The sequence below is a fragment of the Amblyomma mixtum genome, chromosome 7, assembly GCF_055824585.1.
Source record: "Amblyomma mixtum isolate Tamu chromosome 7, ASM5582458v1, whole genome shotgun sequence".
In the NCBI taxonomy this organism is placed as follows: domain Eukaryota; kingdom Metazoa; phylum Arthropoda; class Arachnida; order Ixodida; family Ixodidae; genus Amblyomma; species Amblyomma mixtum.
In genome coordinates, this window is record NC_143018.1 from 94369706 (window position 1) to 94392326 (window position 22621).

Below are 22621 nucleotides of genomic sequence, written 5' to 3' on the forward strand. Positions count from 1 at the left end.
TATCTAGGGAGGAGTGGGGGGGGGGTAGAGCTGGCGTGAGGCTCTGAAGGCCTGCGTCAGCTTCCTGAATGAGTGCATGCGCTCCTTCGCGAATTCCCGATCCGAGGCCACTTGAGCCCGGTTTAAAGAACCTCGGGCTAAAAGGTTGGCGGTCTCATTTCCGGGATTCCCGGAATGCGCAGGCACCCATATCAGCTCCAATTGGCGGGGTGGGTGTGCATCGGGTGAGTCCAGTATGCCAAAAGCAGGGACAAAGGACTCGGCCTCGAGCAAAATTTAGAATCTCAGATTTGGAGTCACTTAATATATACCGGGCTTCCGTGCGAGTGATAGCTAGTGCAATGGCGGCTTCCTCGGCAGCCTCTGGGGACGTGTCTGGAGGGAGAGGTAGTGTGAGGAGCGCGGATAAAGAGGAGTCCACCACAGCTGCTGTCGCTTCATCACCCGTGCAGGCAGCGTCCACCCATACGGCGTCCGGCTCGGAGCCGTACGCTCGATGGAGTGCCTTCGCACGGGCTCTGCGGCGCTGCTCATGGTGGGACGGGTGCATATTCCTCGGGAGCGGCCTAATGAGGAGCTCCCGGTAAAGGGGTCGTGGGATGGAGAGGAGGGTTGAGTCGTTGGTCGGTATTCTGATTCCGAGGGAGTCCAGGATATACCGACCTGTGGAGGTTTGTGTGAGCCTGGTGTATTGGGCCTGTCGGTGGGCCACCACCAGTTCCCCGATCGTGTTGTGGAGGCCCAGGCCTAGTAATCTGACGGTGGGTGTCTTGAGGGGAAGAGGAAGTGCTACTTTGAATGCCTCATCCAAAGTGTTTATGTCATGTTTGGATAGTTGTAAGTATGGGGTAGTGTACAGCACACGGCTGAGGACAAAGGCATGAGTGAGGCGACATAGGTCGCGCTCCTTCATGCCTCTATGATGTCCCGAAACTCTGTGGATGAGGTGCGATATCGCGCCTACAACATGCTTGAGTTTCTTGAGTAGGGTGGTGTTTTTGCCATCATTCTGGATGTGCAGGCCCAATACACGGAGTGTGCCAACCTCAGGTTCCCGGTCACCATTCAGTTCAATGGCAGTGGGGGAGCGCGGGCAGCGGTGGTTCTTAGGCCGGATGAGGAAAAGTTCGGACTCCTCTGGGGAACAAGACAGCCCGATGGTCCGTGCGTAATTTTGGGTGAAGGTGGCTGCTTCCTGTAAGGTGTTCTCTTGACCGCCATCACTGCCGTGGGCGGTCCACAGGGTGATATCGTCGGCATAAAGAGTGTGCTTCAGGTGGGAAATAGTTGCCAATTTTCGACCGAGGGGGATGAGGGTATTGTAAAAGAGAAAGGGGGAAAGGACGTATCCTTGAGGGGTGCCGATACTCTGAAGCGTGTAGGAGGGGGGAGAAAGAGGGTCGAAGTGTATCTCAGCCGTGCGGTCAGCGAGAAATGCTTGAACGCAGGCGTACGTGCGCACACCCACATTCCATGGGGAAAGGGCAGTCATGATCGCCTGATGTTCAATGCGATCAAAAGCTTTGGTAAGATTCAAAACTAAGACTGCCTTGGTGTCACCTGGAAGAAGCGGGTCGAAAAGGTCGTGCGTGAGTTGCAGCATGGCGTCCTATGCGGATAGATGGGGGCGTAATCCCAATATGCTATGCGGGTAAAGATTGTTGTCCGCAATGTGACTTGTGAGCCTCGCTAACACAACATGCTCGAGGAGCTTCCCGAGGCATGAGGTTAGCGAAATCGGGCGAAGGTTTTGGATTGTAAGTGGTTTGTGGGGTTTGGGTATGAATATTACCTTCGCGTGGCGTCAGGACTGCGGGAGGTTACCATCCCTCCAGCACTGGTTGAAGTATTCCGTAATGTGGGTGATCGATTGGAAGTCCAGATTACGGAGCATGGAGTTTGGGATTTGGTCTGCACCAGGTGCGGAGTTGGCGCGGAGAATCAGGAGAGCCGCTCTGACTTCCGTCTCCGTGATGTCGGTGTCGAGTATGGGATTCGCTTGTCCTGTGTAGTGAGGTAGAGGTGTAGGGGCGCCTGGAGAGGTGTACATGGTTTGAAGTGTGTCTAGGAGGGTGTCGGGATCGTCAATGTGTTCGTGTGTGAGGCGTGTCACGTGGTGCTGTGTTGCTGATTTGGTGCGTGTGGGGTTAATAGGGTGTCGGAGGAGTTGCCATGCCCGTTTGCTGGACAGGTTTTCGGCGATGCAGTCACATATCTGTCCCCAGTTGGATCGCAGAGCTCCTCAGAGTGCTGTTCGATTTGTGCCTGCAGCGCGGCCAGCCGCTTTTTAAGCGTTCTGTTGTGTTTGTTGCCTTTCCAGAGTTCCAGGAGGCTGTAATGAGCCTCCCAGAGGTCGGCTATATGCGTGTTTCGAGGGTAGTGGTTTCGGTTGTAGTTTCAATGTGTCGCGTGTTGTGGTGAACGTCATACTTGAGTGACTGCACCCATGTGTCGATGTCTCCAATGGGTGTGTCTGGGAGGGCGGTGCGTGCAGCGCGAAAGGCATCCCAGTTAATGAGTTTGTGTGTTGTATTTGGGTGACGGGGTGATTTGTATGGAACAGTGATTTGTATAATGTAATGATCACTGCCCAGTGTATGTTGTGTTCTGTTCCAGGTAACACCGCGGATATAGCAGCTCAGCGTCAGGTCCGTTCTGGTGTCCATGCTGACACTGTTGCCGATCCGCGTGGGCGACTGAAACGTGTTGTGTGCAGTGAGTTGGAGGTTCTGCAGGAGCAGCCAGAGCCTGCGACCTCGATGTGTCGTGGCTGTGTATCCCCAGTCAGTATGCTGACTGTTGAAGTTCCCACCGATGAGTAGGGGATGTTTCCCTGCTAGATGGTGTATGTTTCGCAGAAGTGATTCTAGCGAGGCCATCGGCTGGGATGGGGGGTGGTATATGTTTGCTATAAATAGAGAAGGAAGTGAATGGAATGTTTGTGATGTTTAAGTTCAGTGATCACGCAGGGCGCCTCAGACATGATGTGATGAGTTTTGTAGGTGAGGCTGCGGTAGATGAGTGTGGACGCCCTGGGTGTGTTAGTGGTATCTGAGTGTGTAGATGTGTAGCTGGGGAGGGCTGCCCGGTGTGCAGTCTCCTGGAGAAGAAGTATGTGGGGCGGGGGTGTTATGGTGGGAAGGAGAAGTTGCAGAGGTGCGCCCTTGGCCCGGAAGCCGCGGCAGTTCCAAGTTAAAATGGGGAGATAATTAGTGCTCCCCCCGCGATATTGGATAGTGGGAAGATTTAGGAGGGTAGTAAGATGGGTGTCAATTGGTATGTGTTGTTCATGAAAGGTGGTTTGCGCTTGTGGCGGTAGGATGGGGGCAGTAGAGGGAGTTTGAAGTTGGGTGAAGCAATGGGTAAGATTATGTTCCAAGAGTTCCATCATCTTGGTAAGTATAGCGTCCATGCGGTGCTCAAGTTTTTCTGTGAGGGTGGCGGCAAGGTGATTTAATTTGGCCTCGAGGCGGGCGTCTAGCGCTTTTAGTTTGCCCTGAAATTTGGCTTCGAGGGCTGCTAGTTTAGCGTCTATTTCTGGGGGCACGGGAGGGGTGTGGCGTCTGAGGTGAGCTGCTTTTTTGCAGGAGGGGTACTCGAAGTGTCTGTGGATGATGAGGTCGGGTTAATGAAAGGGGGTTCGGGTTGAGGGGGCATGGAGGAGGCGGGGGTGCTTAGGAGGGAGGAAAGGCGACTTACCTCGTTACGCAAGGCCTTGAGTTCTGGTCTCTCGGATCTGCCTGGGTGGACTGGGGTGGTGGGGGATGACGAGTGGCGTTCCCGGAATCGCGGTCTGCCCAGGTGAGACGCGAGTTCTTGCTGCCATTCTGTCGGCTTCTGGAAGGTGACCGGGAAGCTGTCGAGCTGCGTCCGTTGGCGGTGCTGGGTTGATCGCAGCGGGAAAGCCGGGATGTAGACGGGGGAGACAGAGCGTTCCTCGGGGACGCTAGTTTACGGCCCTGTGCCTTGCAGCTCCCGGTTCGGGTCATATGAGAGCCTCCGCAGAGAATACAGCTCGGGGTGCATGAGGTTACATCTTCCTTGGAATGGGACTACCCGCAGCGGGGGCACTTATTTGATCTTGGGTGGACACACACATCCGCCCGGTGGCCTGGGACGCGGCAGTTCGTGCAGGCGTCTATATGCCCTCGGTACGGTGTGCATCTGTGGAGGGTTCCTGCATCAAGAACGGCGCGTGGGACAGGTCCACCACGGGACGTAATTAAAATAGAACGCCTGGAGCCCATTCGACGGGCGTCCACGATGAGGGCGTCTGGGTAGCCGGTGATCAGGTCTTGCAGGAGCTCTGTCGTGGTCTCCTTCCAGTACGCATTGGAGATGACTCCGCGTACCGCTCCGTCCGGCAGGGCTATGTAAGGTGCGACGGCGTAGTCCTTGCCTTGGTGTTTGATGGTGGTTACTCGAACCAGAGCGAGCGCGTCATCTTTTAGGGGCATGCTTACGGTGCAGGTATTGTTGATCGGGTATACCCTGATTTGCGAACGCGATGGTTCGTGAAGCTGGCACGCCGCTTGGAGGACGGCTTCCCGTAGTAGTCGGGGTGGAAGCAGGTGCAGCAGCATCCCACCTCGGGATCTAAAAACGACCTTGTAGTCCGCGGCAGGAAGCGGCGGCTGCTGCCGGGAACGCTGCGCAGCTGAGCGCGTTGCTTTCAGGTGCGCAGACTTGTCAAGGCATGCAAGCTTGGGGGCACCGGTAGCAGAGGTTGCGGCATCCTGGATTCTGGTTGCTGAACGAACGTCCTTGGAGCGGGCAGCCACCCAAGGATATGAGTCCAATCCCTTGGGTCATAGTCGCGGGGGTTGAGAACTTCTCCCTGCACCTGCACCTCCATGCTGGCGTTGGTGGCGGAAGCGTCCGTCGAAGTAGGCCTAGCTCCCAACGGAGGGAGGCCTAGCTCAGGCGAAGCGGTCATAGAAGGAAGAAAGGGGGGCCGTGGGAGCCCGAAAATCGGCGTAGTCGGGCCAAAAATTGATGGCGTGCGGCGCTCACCTTCACAGATCAGTGGGTGGTGAAATCTGGGCCAATGATGGGGGCGATTGGCGAATTCCGTCGCGCGTGTGTGGAGCCAATATGGGGTGCCAGCGGCAACAACGGTTCAAAATTATGCACTGGCGTGTGGACTAACCTGCTCTCCCAAAAACTCTGAACTCATAGTCTTCCGTCAACGCAATAATCAGGACACCATCAACATCCGCGTTGACAACTCGCCCATCAAGGAAGTTCACACCCTCAAGATACTAGGTCTGTACATAAATAACAACGGCAACAACCTCCTGAAACCTCTTGAAACCTCTTGAAACAACCTCTTGAAACCTGAAGGCTGTCCGCGATATCCTGATGAAGTGTAGAACAATAAAACTTCTTATAAAGACAGAGACCGGCAATGGGCTGCGAAACGAAAAAGGCTGTACATCCGACTGTATTTTAGGGATGACGTCGCGTGAGTGGCATGAAAGTATGAATCTAGTAGCTTTATTTTCAACCCTCTTAAGGGCGTTAGCAATGTATAATTGGTGGGGACTTCAAACTGCAGATATTCTCACTTGGGACGCTCCAATGTGGTGTACGCGAGTCGTCTCACATGGTGCGAAGCACTCCGGAAATGACGCTTTAATATCTGTTGTACCTGACTTGTTGTACATGTACCTCGAAAGTTAAATTGGAAGACAGCGAGACACCCAAATATTTGTATGTTGGCATTAGATAGGTCGGGGCACCGGAAATTTTATACCAAAAAACTGCCGACGATTACGTTACTTAGTAATGCGAAATTTGACCGCCGCTCATCACCTGTTCCAGCTTTTCGATACATTGAAGCAAAGAAATCGAGCAACATATCTATGTACAATTACATACAACTTGTTATTTTTCCCACATATGCCTTCTTCAAGAAATATTCCACAAACAGTTCTTGATTGTCATGAAGGAAGCGTTGTGGTCGGAGAAATAGATAAATATATGCTCGACTTTCTCCACCAATGCCTGGTTCTCAAAGACATGGGAGGCCGAGGGAGGCGTTACGAGCGAGAGGAACGGGATGTTCTCCCGCATAAGTTGTAAGAAATTCCTGTTTATCTTTATATGTACTATACATTAAACTCCCCACCCACCCTGCCACCCTGGCAGGTGGCAGTTAATGGTTGATCGCGAGACATCATAATCAGAACAGCCTACAAGAAGGCCCTGGGACTGCCTCTTGCGACATCGGCGGACCGGCTCTTGTGACTGGGTGTGCAAAACACGATAGATGAGCTGATAGAGGCACACCTCACGGCGCAGGTGGTACGGCTCTCCACAACTCGGACTGGCCGACACGTCCTGAGTGATTTAAACATCATTTGCCCCCGACAGCTAGACACCAAAACCGACATCCCAGCCTCATAGAGAGGACAACTCAAGGCAGCTCCACTACCCAAGAATATGCACCCTGATTTTCACCAGTCAAGACGAAAAGCACGAGCTGAAGCCATGAAAAGAAACTACGGTGGACGCGAGGGCGTTTTCAATGTCGATGCTGCGGGTCCCGAGCAGGGAATGACGGCCGTCGCGGTAGTGCACCAAAATAAAACAATGGACGGACTAGTACTGGCTACCCAGGACGTACTGGCCGCGAAAGAAGTGTCGATTGCTCTAGCTGCAACACACACCAGCACGGAATACATGCTTACAGATTCACAGACAGCGTATCGCAATGACCTCAGGGGCAGGATCGCAACACTAGGAGCTAAAATCCTGCAAGACAGCTGCGCCCGTGGCTACCAACCCACACAGCAACACTTAATATGGGTACCAGCTCAGCAGGGCATCCCAGGGAACGAGAGTGCACATGCCTCAGTCCGAGCATTTCTCCCACGGGCACCTATTGCGGATGCCGTGGAACCTCCTACCCCGCTACTAACTTATAACGACATACTTCAGCACTGAAGGTTATCCCGTCGGGCCCACCCTCCGCCGGCTAAGACACTGGACAAAAGGAAAAAAAATACACCTCCAAAAGCTACAGACCAACACTTACAACAACCCACGAAGACTACAGGCAATAGACCGGGAGTCATTTGACTCACACTGCAAATTCTGCGTGGAGAAGGCGGCCCTGTACCATATGGTATAAGCCTGCCAACGAAATCAGGCGGTCACTGTCAATAACCAGCCAACGCAGAAGGGGTGGGTGCAGCTGTGACCAGCTCGGACGAAATGAGTCAAAAAGAACATCGAAAGAGCGCGACAGAGGCCTACGCCAATGGGCCTCTAAAGAGCTCCACCCGCCGCAACAACCTCCTAAACTATTTCCTTAAAATATTTTCACCACCACCTACGCGTCGGAAATAAATGTATCATGGGTTCGAACCAGACCAAGGCGGATGAGTTTCGATAGAGGCGGAACGCAAATGGCGCCCGTGTGCTGTGCGATGTCAGTGAACGTTAAAGATCACCAGGTGGTCGAAATAATTTCGGAGACCTCCGCTACCACCACTCTTTCATCTTTCACTCCCACCTTCCTCCCTTCCCTTCGGTGGTGGTGGGGGTGAAAACATTTATTTAGAAGGGACAGGAGGTATTTTTGGATCAGCCCGTAAGGGACCGATCCTTAAAACACTAGGTAGATGTCCCTAGTTTGGGAGCCTAGTGGCGGTGGCCCACGCCCCGGGCGCGCCTGACTAAGGCTTGTTGGGCCTGTAAGTCGTGGCAGTCGAGCAGGGCCGCCTCCCAGTCCTCCCGGGTTAGTTTGGGGATGGGGGAATGGCCGGGTTGGAGGGGCAGGCCCACACCATGTGATAGCTCTACAAAATCGCGCTGCAAGGTTTATTTTCTCAGACTACTCCTATCATTCCAGTGTCACTGCACTCAAATCACGGGCTAATCTTACTAATCTTGAAAAGCGACGCTGCATCTTCAGGCTGTGCCTTTTTCACAAATTCTACCATACGCCACTTAATGTTTCAGCAATCTTACCACTTCATCGACAGTCAAGCCGCACCAGCCATCCTAAAGCCGTCTATCCGCCCCCAGCACAGACCACAGCACATCTTCGTTCGTTTTTTGTTCAGACCGCTCGGGACTGGAACAAACTGCCTGTCGACGCTGTGCGCCACTCCGACCCACATTCCTTCAAGACTGCCATCGAACCACTCTTCACTTGAACATTATGCCCATCCCTCATGTAATACCCCACACCAAGGGGCATTTGAGGTACTAATAATAAAAAATAAATAGGTGTCCGAAGACACCGCACTACAGTGCGGGCAGCTGCTACTAAAGGAGGGCTCAAAATGTTTTAGTGCTACCGGGCGCAGCAATGTATTGGTGAGAAGGCGGAGAAGGAGCTTCTCATCCGCTTTCTTGAGGCCTCTACATGAGCTAGGGTAAAGGCGATGGCTATCTTGATAGTAGGTTGTGATATCTTTGAACGTACAGACCGAATTAAAATCGGGTTCCTGATCGGGTGGGGAGGATAAAACAGCCGGGTGAGAGAGCGCGCGGAGGGCTGCGTCTGCTGCCTCGTTTCCTGCCAACCCCTGATGAGCAGGGGCCCATATAAGGTAACGATGTGCGGGGTCCGTATCCCGTATGCATTTTGATAGATTCGATAGGGTAGGATGGGAATGCAGCCTTTTCGACGTTCCGAAAGGCCCCTCGCGAGTCGGAGATTATGTATTTTGAACCGGTATGTGAGGCCGCGAGGGCAGTCGCGACCTCTTCTGCTTGTGTTGCACTGTGGGCTAGGAAGATGAGCCGTTAACTGTGTTGCTGTTGTGAACTACCGCGACCGTGTACCATCCCCCTTGGCGAGGGTCGGAGGCGTCCACGTAGTATACTTCTGTTTTGTTGACATAATGTCGGGCTAGGGCTTGCGCTCATGCCAAGCGCCGACCATTGTGGTCTTCGTGTGGCATGTTGGCTGGAGGAGGCCGCACGTCTCCAAAGTTTTTGGAAGTGAAACCTGTCTTCCATGGAAGTGGTGTGTTGGATATGGAGTCGAGCAAAAAGGCGGCGACCCTACTCCGCTAGCGACAAGCGCGTGTACTGGTTTGTAAGGTGGGCCTCCCGGAGCTCCCGGAAAGTATTCACCACCCCAAGAGCCATAAGCCGGCTGTTTGAAGTGGTGATGGGGAAGTCAAGAGCACGTTTAACGATTTTGCGAAGGATTACCTCAAGGGCATCGTCCTCTTGTTCCCGTAGGTGGAGATAAAGAATCGAATACAGAATTCAACTAGTTACGAAGGCGTTTGCCAGCCGCAAGGCATCCTTACTTCGTAGCCCCCCGCGTTTGTTGGAAACCCGGCGGGCCATGCGGCCCACCTGGTCCCCCACCTTACGGAGTTTGACCAATGTAGTATCTGGCCGTCTGTGTTTGGGGATGTAGAGTCCGAGTACCCGTATCTCATCACTTTCGCGTATGGAACCACTATCAAGAGAAAGAGATATTTTAGTTGTGCATTTCTGTGAGGGGCGGAGGTGCACAAATTCAGATTTTTGCGGCAAACGTAGAAGACCGAAGCGGTGGGCGTAGCGGTCTACTATCGTCGCCGCGGTTTGCAGGCTGGTTTCAATGTCCCCTGAACTTCCCTGCGTGGCCCACAGAGCGATGTCATCGGTGTACAGGGCGTGCTGTACGCCTGCGAAACCACTCAGCTGGGTCGGCAGGTGCATCATAGCTAGATTGAAGAGCAGCGCAGAAAGCGTACCGCGCCTGGGGGGGTTCCTCGCGTGCCGAGTAGGTAGGAACCATGCTCTCTATCTTGGATGCGGATGTAAGATTGACGATCCATTAGAAATTGGCATATGTATCGAAATTTGTTGAGGCCGCAGTCGGTCTGGCTTAGGTTAGTGAGTATGATCTCGTGTGTTACATTGTCAAATGCCCTTTTAAGATCCAAGGCGAGTATTACCCGGTCATTATGGGGGCACTCGATGGGGTCAAGGACTTCCCGATTAAGTTGCAGGAGGACATCCTGTGCGGATCTGTGTGGGCGGAATCCGAACATGGTGCTCGCAAAGGTATGTTTGTGTTCAAGATATGCAGATAACCGATCCCGCACCATCGTCTATATTAGTCTGCCCACACAAGAGGTGAGAGTGATGGGGCAGAGGTTATCTGTGTCAACTGGTTTGCCTGCTTTAGGAATAAAATTGACCAGAGACCTTTTCCAGTGGATTGGCAGGGGGGCGTCACCGCGCGAAATTCCATTGATGTAGTCGAGGAGGGGCTGATATGCCAAGTCTGGCAGGGTCGCTACAACTTGACGGTTACCTTATCCCTTCCTAGCGCAGTGCCCCGTTTCATTTTGGCGAGAGCCGTCCGCAGATCATGGAGTTGGAAAGGTTGCTCGAGCTCCGTATTCTCTTTTCCTGCATAAGAGTAGGTACATCCACGGGGGTTTCGAGCTGTACACAGACACTGGACCCGAAGTTTGTGTGTCAGTTGCGTCGTATTTCCAGGGAAATCGTGCATGGCTCGTTGGAAATGTCGCGGTTTAGGTGTCCACCGAGATATGTGAGGCAGATACTGCGCCATTTCCTTTCCCCCAAAACCAATTGACCGTGTTATGTTGGAGGCGAAACGCGAAGGCGCACGTGCGATGTTAGTGCACGTTTAATATCCCCAGGTGGTCGAAATTAGGTAGGGTAATAATTATGGCCCGGAACTTAAGGCATTTGCCTAAACATGCCTATAAATGCCTACATGGGGGATTTTTGCACTTGCCTGCCTTTTTATCATTTTCTAGGACTACTACCTATTTAACCGCACATGTTGCCTATAAATGCCTAAATCCAGCATTTCGGTCCTCGGTGGCATTTTTCATTTTTGAGACATTTGTCTAAGTATGGTGATAGGCGCGCGCCAATGCACGCACAAAAGGCGAGGGTTTCGCCAAACGTTTTTCTGGAAGTGCAGTGGCGCGTCCCAAGAGGTTTTATAACCTCCATGAGTGTAACCCGACACCCGAACCGGCGCCGTCCAGCCGGGGACCATCACCTCAACGCGCTGCATCCAGCCGGGGACCGTCGCCTCAACGCGCGCAAGACTCGTACACTCGTGCGCTCACTGCTCGCTCGTCGCTCGGTCGACTCTTGGCCGCCTAGCCTTCTGCAAAAAATACCAACTTCTTTTCCTGCCGCTTACAGAACACGCAACACTGACTTGAGCGGCCTCACAACCTTTGCTTCGTCAGCGCTGTGCATTTCATTTCGTATTGATGCGCCGAAAGAAAAGGCATCTAGAGGCGCTCGTAGCAGGCAGTGAGTTTCGCAGTTTGGAGATGTCTTTTCAACTGATGGAACTGTGCTTTTCTGCAAAACGTGAGAAACCTCAGTATCGAGTGAGAAGCGATGCCATGTAGCGCAACACGTCGCTACCAACAAGCATATTGCAAACCTGAAGCGAAATAAAGAGGGAACATCGCAGCTCCTACTGGCAGAGGCTTTCAGCGGTAGTTCGACAGCGAACGAATCGTCATTTGGCAAAGAGTTCTGTCAAGCATTTTTGGCGGCAAATATCCCGTTGTGGAAACTAACCAACAGTGATCTTCGGAGCTTTCTGGAAAAGTACACCAAGTAGCATGTTCCAGATGAATCAACGCTTCGTAAGAGATACGTGAAAGAGTGCAACGAGGATACTCTCGCCAAAATCAAAGGTGAAATTGGGGAAAACTACATTTGGGTGTAAGTCGACGAAACCACGGAGCCTAGCGGGCGGCATGTGGCCAACTTCATCGTCGGAACATTGAGCCCAGAGAAAGCCGGACGGTCAATCCTGCTCAACGCAGATGTTCTTGAAAAGGTGAGCCATTCGACGAGAGTGCGTTTCTTCCCTTCATCTCTGGAGCTTCTATGAGCCGGAAATATTCAGTGTGAGAAGGCACTTTTGTTCGTCACGCATGGGGCATCCTACATGTGCAAGGCAGGAAAGGGACTGACGCTCTTATACAAAAAGATGGTTCACCTGACATGCGTTGTTCATGCAATGTATCGTGTTGCCGAATGTGCACGGCTCTCTTTCCCCCAAGTGGACGCGCTAGTATCTAGCACAAAACAGGTGTTTCTTAAATCTCCAAGAATGGCTCTTTTCCGCACCACAGCACCTGACAAGCCTCTGCCGCCAAAGCCTGCTGTTTTGAATCATGGGGAATATGGATAAAGGCAACAGTATATTATGCATGGCACATTGAAGGCTTTAAATCTGTCTTTGAGAAAATAAAGGATGACGCTGCGTGCTTGACCAAAGTAAGAGCTAACTTCGAAGAGACGAGTTTGGAAAGAGACCTGACATACATCAGTGTAAACTTCTCGACATTGACGGAAAGGATGACAAAGTTGGAAAAGGCTGGACTCTCAATAGATGAATATTTGAAGGCAGTCGAAGAAGTATAAGCAGCACTGCGGGGACTGGAAGGAAAGCGCGCTCCTGCTTCTACGAAGATGCAACGATTGGTAGAAAAAAATAAAGGCCTAGAAACAATTTCCCAAATCAGAGACCTTCTACGCGAAGGTGATACGTCCATATCACCTGAAAGCCTGAGCCCCTATGAACTCTCATGTTTAGGTTCGCGCCACTAACTTAATGTGATATCGCAAGATGCTTTTCAAAGTACAAAGCTATGCTTAGGGAAAACCGAAGGGGCATCAAGTTGGAAAACCTGAGGATGTTGTTTATTGTGGCGTGCTTCGATTAAGGACTGCGTACTCTCGGTGCTTGACTGACAAATCTTGTACTAATATATAACGAGTATTACTCAAAACACCTATTTTTGCTTGATACCTCCTATTTCCATATTTTCTAGAGCCCAGATGCCTGCCTATTCGGGGTTCTTTAGTGTGTGAATTTCCGGGCCCTAGTAATAATACACAAATATTAGAGATCCTAATAAGGATCCCAAATAGAATATCGCAATTTCTGAACTCTGCAGGAAGCTGCTATGTTATCTGTAAAAATTAAGTTTTAGAATTAGTCATCTGGGCTTTATCTGAAAAAAAAAGTGGTCCAGTAACTTTTGCTATGCGTGCTTGAGCGAGAGCAGTGCTATTATGGTAAAAAAACACAATGTATATATCTATATAATATATCTATATAATATATATATATACCTTCTATAAAGCGCAGTTTCCTTCATCAGCAGTTTTCGGAACGAGCACTGTGTGGTTTTTGTAAAATACCGAGGAAGGGCTCCTATATCGATCCCCACTGTGAAGGCCCGCAGCAGCACACGAGCGAGAATAGTTTTAAAAGCCTTTTAAAATCCGCCTGAAATTCCGTCAAGACCAGGCGTTTTTGAGACAGGTAACTGATAAATTGCATGTTCGACCTATTCCTGCGTGACAGAGCCGCTAATAACAAAACAATCGTCTTCCGATAATGGCCTCACTAAGGTGCTGAAATGCGGCAAAATTTCCGAATTATGCGCATCAGGAGTAGCTTTAATGAAGTGTGCGTAATAATCCACAAATACGGACATGACCTCATTTGTACTTGTTTGCCATTGGACATCATCCCCGAAATAAACTTTGCTGTTGCACGACGGCGCTCATCAAGCAAAGCCTGTTTTGTCGGGTGGTCACATTGCAAATCACGCCTTGTACGAGATTGAGCACGGGCACTCTTGTAGCGTTCTGCACCAAATTTTTGTAACTTTTGAGACTAGCCAATTCATCCGTACATAAGCCAGGTGCTCCGCATTTCAATTCATACAGGTTGTAGAAATTTTTTCTCAGTGTCTGCTCCTGATATTTCCTGTACAACGACCTCACGGAACCGATTTCTGTAGCTGTAGCACGCACGTCCTTCTTAAAGATTTTCCAAGCGGCAAATAATGGCATCTTGCTCGAGAAACAGGATTCCAGTAACGAGCGGACACGAACGACAAATTCTTCATCATTATTACTGGTGACTTAAGCTTCCAAAACGCCCATTCCGGCCTAAATTCTGAACAGTCACTGCCTCCAAGGCGAGCAACCACCATACAGTGATCGCAGAATGAAACTGATACACTGGTACAGTGTCGCAGACCAATCCTCGGGAGACAAGTGCGAAAGCTGTCGGGAGATAGGGGGGCCTCTTAGGTAGGATTGGTGATCGGGGCGACGCCTAGCTGACAGAGTAGAGTGCGTCCTGTCGCGATACCAGACAGGCGAGCCAGCTGTGCTGTGAGGGTGGCTTCTGCCAGCTCCTCAAAGGTGTTTAGAGTACCGAGATTGAGGGGAGCCGGGCAGTATAGGTGCTGGGGGGTTGGCGGAGGGCGACCTTCGTGCAGCTCCTGAGGAGCGCGTTGATGCGGTCCCGTTCCTTCTGCTTTAGGGGGAGGTGGGGAATGAGTACGCCGTGCGGATCATGATGTAAGCTTGGGTGAGGCGGAGAGTGTTCCGCTCTCGCAGACCTGTGCGCCGTTTCGCCACTCGCCGGATTAGATGTGTGACTTGCTCGGTCTTAGTCTGGAGACTGGAGAGCTTGGATGGTGTCGCCGTGGGAGAGAAGGACTACGCCCAGGGTGCGAATTTTTTAGACTAGGGGAGTGGCGTGGTTCTCTAGCGTAAATAAGATGGGAGGAGGGGGGGGGGGGGGGCGTGCGGCCTGGGGTGGTAAAGGAAGCGTTCGTGTTTGAAAGGGAAGCAGGCTAGGCCACACGGGCGAACGTATGGACGATGAAGTTGAGGGCTGACTGTAGGTTGTGTTCCATGTCGCCATCACTGCCTTGATTGGCCCAGTCAGTGATTTCGTCAGCATAGAAGCTGAAATGTATGTCGGGAACTAGGGAGAGTTGGTGGCGGAGTTGGAGAAGGACTATGTTGAAGAGGGTAGGAGACCACACAGCATACGGAGGCGTTCCCCGTGCTCCCAGTCAGACACCGGGGAGCTGGTAATCGCCCAAGGTGATTGTGGCTGTGGGTTCGGAGAGGAAGTCGCGGATTATAATAGTACATCTGCGGGCCTACGCCTAGGGCGTGGAGTCCTTCTAGGATGGCTGCGTGGGTAAAGTTGTCGAAAGCTTTTGTCAGGTCGACACCAAGGATAGCCTTGGTGTCGCCCGCGGAGGAGTCAAGAATGTGGTGTGCAGAAAGACGTCCTGGGTGAATAAGCCTTGGCGGAAACCAAACATGCACGAAGGCATGAGGTTGTTCTTCTCCAGATATCGGCTGAGCCGTGTGTGGAGAATTTTCTCCATGAGCTTGCCCACACACGACGTAAGGTTGATTAGACGTAGGTTAGCGGGGAGAAGTGGTTTGCCTGATTTGGGAATAATGACTACTTTGGCGTCTTTCCACAGAGCTGGGAGGCCGCACGCATCCAGCATTCAGTGAAGTAGTCGGTTAGGGCTTTGGCGGAGGGGGAATTAAGGTTGCGGAGTGTCTTGTGCACTCCGTCGGGGCCAGGAGCTGAGGAAGTGTTCAGGCGCTAAAGTTCTGCCGTGAACTTCCGCCTCGGTGATCGGTCGGTCGAGGGCGTCGTTGGGGAGTCTTTGTAGTCAGGGTGGTCTGCGGAGGGATATGCGGGAAAGTAGATATCACGAAGCTCCTCAAGGAGCTCCTGCGGTGAGGCCTCGGATGTGCGTATGAACTCGATGAGGTCGTGTTCCAGGTATCTTGGACTGAGTCGAATCAATGAAGTGGCGGAATAGGTTCCAGGTCTGGGGCAGGCTCATGCTGTTGTCCAGCCTGTTTCAGAGTGATTCCCAATTTTGGCGAGATATATAATTTAGCTCTGTGTCCTATCACAATTTTTGCATTAGTCTGAGTAGAGTCCCTCAGAATAGAAGCGACACAATTGTGGATTTGGATAGGTATTAGTTTTAAGGTTACTCGATTCTTTGGCCTGTCGTTTGGAGAGCGTTTTATCTTCTGTGGGGAATCTGAGTATTGCAAGCCATTAGTGCTGCAGAATTTCTCTGCAAGAAAACAACCTGTCTTTGCCGACGCGTAGGGCGGGCGGGCTGTACGACCCAGCTGGGGAGAAAGCTCTCGAGCTACCTTATGAGCCGCCTCATTACCAGCAAGGGAGGCATGAGCAGGCGACCAGATTAGGCGAATGCGCTGTGTGGGCTGGTAATTTTGCAGAATCTGTGCTGCTGGTGGGGAGATTCTTCGTAACGTGTAGTTATGTATCGCCAATTTTGAGTCGCTGACAATGGTTTCTGCCGAGGATCCCGCAATGGCTAGGGCTGTTTCTTCTCCAACATGTGTGTGCTGAGTGCGTATAGTGCCCCCAGTTATGAGTGTACCACGTTCCGTGGTGACCACAGCTATCATCTTGTCAGCCGAAGAATCTGCTGCATCTAAATACATGTATACTACCGAAGTATCATTAAGAAAGCGTTTGCCTAACGATTTTGCTCTCTCTGCACGACGTTTAGCGTGGAAATCTGGATGCATGTTCCGAGGTATCGATGGGATGACCAGTAGCCGTGGTGTATGTTTGGGAAGGTCAGTTGTTGGTCCAACTTATCGTTCGTATATTACACCTAGTGTGGACAGAATGTGTCTGCCAGTTGGTGTGACCGATAGCCGTTCGTATTGCAAGATGATCACCGCTTCAATAATCTCACTTAGGGTGCTCTGAAGACCGAGGCATAACACTTTCTGAGTCTCCGCGTGGATGAGTATGCCATCTGCTTGTTTGTCGCATTTTCGGGTTATGGCCTACACTTTCTCTTTTTCAGCTGACTTGATATGTATGTAAGGGCATGTGTAAGCTATGCGCCTGACACGAAAGGGTAGTACTAAACGGAGAGTAATGTTTTCCCTCCTTCCCGAGTGGCGGTTACTAATGCGGCGGATGAGTCGCATAATTTGCTGCGAGGTTTCTTGAATCGTTTGTATTGCGTCACCACTGAAGCCTTGTTCCTGTTGCATTAGACCCAAGATTTTAATTTTGGGGAGCCCGCATCTTCAACTATACCCCCGACTTTCTCTCGGGTGGAAAACCCATTTTCAAGTAGGAGATCTCCACTCAGATGACTTCCCTCTTTGCAACAAGACCAGCCCACAGAAAACAACCCTCTCACCCTTCCTCCTAGCGGTCGCGATGCTGGAACTTCCGCACCAGTTAGCGACGATCCTTCAACTCCACCACAGCCTCTATGCGAACGATATCACCTTGTGGACAGCCGAGGGCAGTGATGCCGAAATCGAGGAGAGACTCCAGCGTGCCATCGATATCTTAGGGAACTATGTAGACCCCAGTGGGCTGCGGCGCTCTCCGGCCAAATCTGAATTTCTTGTATTCCGCAAAACCAGATTACATTGCGTAACCCCCACAAGCCATTAAACTCACTCTTCGTGGAGTCCCCATTCCTGGAGTACCAGTTTGAGAGAAAAGTGTTTCCCGCGCCTTTACGTTATACGCACAGTTAACAGCTATTGGGTGGAGTTGCCGCAAGCGGACACCAAATTACCATGAGAGCACTGCGTGGCTTAGGCCAGCCACAGTTACGTAACTTCCATTAAGACAACGCAATTCCGATGAAGAAGCCACAGTTACGCAGCTAGCTTCAGCTGACGGAGCATGACTACTATGTCAGAAAGCTACATTGTGGTAGAGATTTCCGCTTTTCAACAAGCGGATGAAGCTCCGTCCGCTTGGAGCTCAACGTATGAACTCTCGAAAGACCCCCGCACTTTTCTGTCAAGAGGACCCATCTCGTCGTTTTCAGTTAGAATAGCTGCACATATGAGCCTGTCCCGCACGATCAAAACGAGTATGTCTCCCCTCGAACATATAAAGTGTCTGGAGTAAGAAAAAGGAGCTGAGTCTAACTCAAGTAATAGGAATTTGAAAGCTTCCAGAAGTTCAACAATATGGCTGGATTGCGAGGCTTTTTGGACGGCTCTGCATGGCGATCATTCATGTGGCTCTTCCACAGGCTAAACAGATTATGAGCTCTAAAAGATAACATGGAAACTTAGAACTTTCCTTTGTAGGCAAAAGCCTTATAGTATAGGGCATCATCTCAATTGTCCATTTTTACGAACTCACAAAATATTCAAACACTAAAACTGTTACAGCCTACAGAATACGTTGATTACATATCAAGCTCGAAAGAGTTAAGTGTATTCGTGCAGTGTGTGGCTGTTTTATTATGGTATGCTTCAGCAGCAGGCTTTTTTAAGCCTTAAAACATAGACGACGTTTTAACAACGGCATTCCTCACACACGGAATGTGATCGAGCCTTGTGTTTTTGACGCGCAATGCTTCCCGACCGGCTCTGCCGGGATCGAGGCAACATTATAAACCTCGATTCCGCCTGTCGCCGTGTTAGCGCAGTCTTCTTCTCTCGCCGCCGCCTCGGGCGTGTCTTCTAGTCTTTCGGCCGAGCACTGCGATTTAATTACTCACCTAATGCGCCAGACACCGTCGAGCGGACGGTGCCGTGACGACGACTAGCCGTTGGCCACTTTAAACCACCGCTCCCCTGCCAGATAATATAAAACCCTAGGGCTTATATCAGAGAAATTAAATTTCTCACACCTTTTACACGCACTGCTTGACTCACACTCACACCCACTTCGAAAAGTGTCGCAGCCCATATCACCGCATTACCACCTGCCGATCAATCGGATACAACAAAGTTTGTTTGGAGCAGGAGTCTTTATGTCTCCACGGGTGGCGAAGGTGTTCCTCGTCACGGTCAACCTTGTCTTATTGTACAAAAAGATACATTTTCATAAGCTTCGTAAGCCAAAACGTCCCATTAAAGTTGGCGGCTTACAACGGAGGAGGAGAGGCAAGAGAATGTGAACAGAAATTGATATTGTTCGTCCCAGCGTTGATCTCGTGCTACCGAGGGCTTGAAACTTAAAAGCAGGAGCTTGATATCTTTTCTCGCCTTGTGCCGTTGCGCTATTATGCCACCATTACGCTTAAAACTTGGTTCTTGAAGTCTGCACACGTCTGCATCGTCCGCATATGTCTTTACGCTGCTCACACTGCATATCAGGGGTCAAACAATAGTCATTGCTCCAGAAAGGCGAAAAATGTCTCAGGTGTATATGCTCTTCTACATCCGTTATTATCTTATGCTCTCGATATCTAGAGGCCTATTCATCCTTAGCAAGCAAGATTACTGTCGCTGTCTCACTTCCGCTCCTGCACCAGGCCTACTAACTTCATTGCATGCCTCGAATACAAACATTCTTGCAGTTTAAGCAGAGGTAATTTTAGAAGAAGCGTTAATTTTAATTTAAAAAATAAGGTTTAATTATATCCCACGTTTCGTTGAATACAACCTTGTGCGGAAATACTGTTTTAAGAAGTTTTTCTGCTCAAAATATACCCCCTCTCACGATTCCTGCCTTAGTGTCACAGTCAGCAGCAATCGCAGGGGTGTCGCATGATATTGCAGGCAGGATGTTAGTATGCATGCATTTGCGTTCCATATGCGTACTTTCCTTGAATTGCACTGACATATACCTTATCTACCAGCCGCGTACTAACCAAAGGCGAGGTGAAGTTTTCATAGTGGTCTTACGCAGTTTTCTTTTTTTTACGGGAGAAGCCAGCTAAATTTAGTAGATGTCTTCGTGACTTGCGAATAGGCAGTGTGATGCTCTAAATAACTTGAGAAGGGAGTTTGTGAATAGCTCAAATGCGTGTATTGTATCCTTTATGTGTTAAAGTTTTGTCATATTTTCATTTGAAGTTGTTCGTCTTCATATATATCAGACGGAATACGCGGAATCGCAAAAAAAAACAATTTGAAGCATCACCGTGAACCCTGCAGTTAAATCTTGGCCTTGCGCGTAATTCCCATAGAAGTGGAGAAAGATGAACGGAAAGGAAGGAAGATTAACTGGCGACGCCCAGTATGCTGCCCTACATGGGAGAACCGGGACAAATGGACAGTTCAGAGTTCATGTTTAGGTTTGGATCTGAGGAGGGAATGTTTGATTTCTTGAACCACTTGCTCTCCACTGTGAACAGTTAGGGATATTCATATGCCTAGTTCTGCATGCCTTTCTAATGCATCACCTACATGATTCTTTTATGGTAAATTTCATATGCTGATAAGTTTGCCCTGCTTCGAAGTCCAGCCCAATTCTTTCTTTCCTAACCTCAGATCTGGACGCTGAAATTTTTATGTGATTTTATTCCTACATATAGATGGATACAAGAGGATACAAGAGGGGCAGTAATCCGTCTTCTACAGATTGTATGTTCTCTATTCGCCATCTTATCGGGGTTTTCTCAACAAGCTGCAGCATTCGACCTACGAAAATGTACCTTATATGCTGACAATTTTTTTACAGCTCACCTATGTTTATGAAAACAAAACAGAAAGCACCGAAAAAAGCACAGACAAAAGCCGTTTATTTCACAGACCTTTATTACTATTCCACCAATTCTGCCATCACAGATTCCAGTCATTTCCTGCGGCTTTCATTTAAAAGCACATGGTTACTATCAACTTTGCAGCACTATTCTTTGGCGTCGCACAATCGCAGGCGATTTCCTGAGTTAACTGAAGCAAAATCATTGTCACAAGTGCGCCATACAGAGCACTCAATGTTCAAACTGTAAATGAAAACTCACAGCACGATGCTCGTAACAGCAAGAAAACAACTCCGCTTCCCTTTTTTAGCAATTTTTTTGCAACATCCCCGTTACCGAGGGTAAATGCGCTGACGGTGATGACTGTGTGGCTCCTGTATCAAATTTATTATAGCATTTTTAAACTAGCCAACGCCAAACTTTTCAGCGTCAACTCTGAAAGACGAGACGAGACGTGGTAAAGACGAATGAAGTTCGAAACGACCTGTGCATTACTGCTTGCTTTTCAACAAAAATCGTCACAAATTTTTTCTCAAGCTTTCTCATCAACGAGCGTGACCCCAAACGTTTGCGTCCATCAAACGACTGTACGTCCCGTAAAAAAATACCAAAAGGCACAGCTTTCCTGAGTGCAGGCCATGAATTTCTCCACAGTGGTACACTTTAGCGGATTTGAGGCCAACACAGTAGCTCTGGCATCCCTCAGCAACACTATGAACCTCAGATGTCCCTGAACAGGCAGGCGGGTAAACATGAGTCTTCCTTATAATTAGCAACGGGAGAATGTGATGTCATCTTTCTTCTTGTACGACTGAACGTCAACACCATTCTGCAGGGTGTGCTGGTCCTTCGGCTCTCTTCCACTCCCTCGAAGCTTGCTAAAGGCAATCCTGTCGAGTCCACTGGTCGGCGCTTCGCAGGCCACGAACGAGAAGTACGAAAGTATCACGCTCCAAATAAACACCGAGAAGAACAGGGAGACCTGCAAAGAGATGCACAAGACGTCGTTATGAGGAAACGTGGCTGCTAATACTATTCTAGAAGAACTTTTCTTAAAAGTCCTTCTTGCCATATCTGCTACAAAAGACTAAGATCTTGCTGCAAAAAAGCCCAGATAAATAGCCTGTAGGACGAGAATTTTTTTTCCACTTCCACTCCCGACTAAATTCCACCAGTCAGCTGAAAGCGTCCGCTTTAAAGGAAGCAGAAATAATACTAATTCCGTTGCATATTAGGGTTCCACGGCGTCCATTACTTACCGCTTGGGTGGCGCCAGCTAGTCACGTCTGGATTTAGAAAGAGAGGTTAGTAACGTCTTGCAACGAAGGTACAGGAAATGTTAGAGGCTCGCAAGCAAGGATGGGCAGTTGCAGCGGGAGTCGTCCCCGCAGAAACCGCAGGTGTATGGATTCCCAAGGCTAATAACGTTATTCGGTTGAATTTTAGAGTATACGTGATCGGGGAACGTTAAAGTTATTGTAAACTGTTGATAGTTGAGATATGTTGAGTAGGAAATGGGAGGTGACGTTCAGTGCTGGATCTTGTAAATGACCATGCCTCACATAGACGCTTATGGATGGGTTGACCCAGTTGGTCACCTGAGCCCCGTTGTGAGGTTCGTCCTGCTATCTAGTAAATCAGGTCATTTCCTACAGTCCCTTTTTTATCCAGGGACCCACCTAAGACGACTAGGGAAGGATAAAGTGTGACGGGAAAGTCATCGACATCTGGACAGAAGTCAAGCCGGCTGGTGCGTTTCTGTACCGAATGCAGTGCTGCATAAGCATGTGCGTAGGTGTACAGTTTATCTTGAGGAGCTGTGTAAAGGTTTGCATGGCGTGTGCGGTGGGGATGATCTCAACTTCGATGAAGTTAGGGAGGAGGGGGGGGGGGGGAGGGGGTTGCTTATGAGATGCGGTGTATGCTTACGGGTGTTTGTTCATCGATGCCAGTTGTTATGCGCCTACAGATGAGAACTATTGTAATTAAAATACAGGAAAAGACGCAGATATGTGGAGAGGGAGGTCGATTACTTGCGTGCCAGTTTTAGTTTTTCAAGTATTTGCCACCCTTGTTAGTGTCTAAGTGGCCGCGTAGTGAGCGACCCGGAGGTGCTGTGAAGACAGTTCAGGCTGAGGAGAAACAGGAAATCCCTGCAGGGTAAAGCCTCTGATAGAAAGTTGGTTTGGTTGGTTTATGGTACTCAGCGTCCCAAAGGGACCAAGGTTGATAGGACGTGTGGACCGGGAGGTGGAATGTTTTCTTTGGATACGGTGTCAAGTACAGAGGAGAGTTTGGCAGTGTTTGTGCGGGGCGAGTGGAATGTGGGATTTAGTAAG

At 50.0% G+C, this 22621-nt stretch overlaps 1 protein-coding gene across 1 annotated transcript in view; it reads right to left on the reverse strand.

Moving 5' to 3' along the window:
* Positions 1 to 20368: 20368 nt before the first annotated feature.
* Positions 20369 to 22621, reverse strand: part of LOC149336886 (nose resistant to fluoxetine protein 6-like) — a 52159-nt gene continuing 49906 nt past the window's right edge. Inside the window, exon 15 of the mRNA XM_089553182.1 lies at positions 20369 to 21264. Within this exon, the coding sequence (XP_089409308.1) occupies positions 21052 to 21264 (213 nt within the window). The 3' untranslated portion in view covers positions 20369 to 21051. The remainder of the gene's footprint in view (positions 21265 to 22621) is intronic.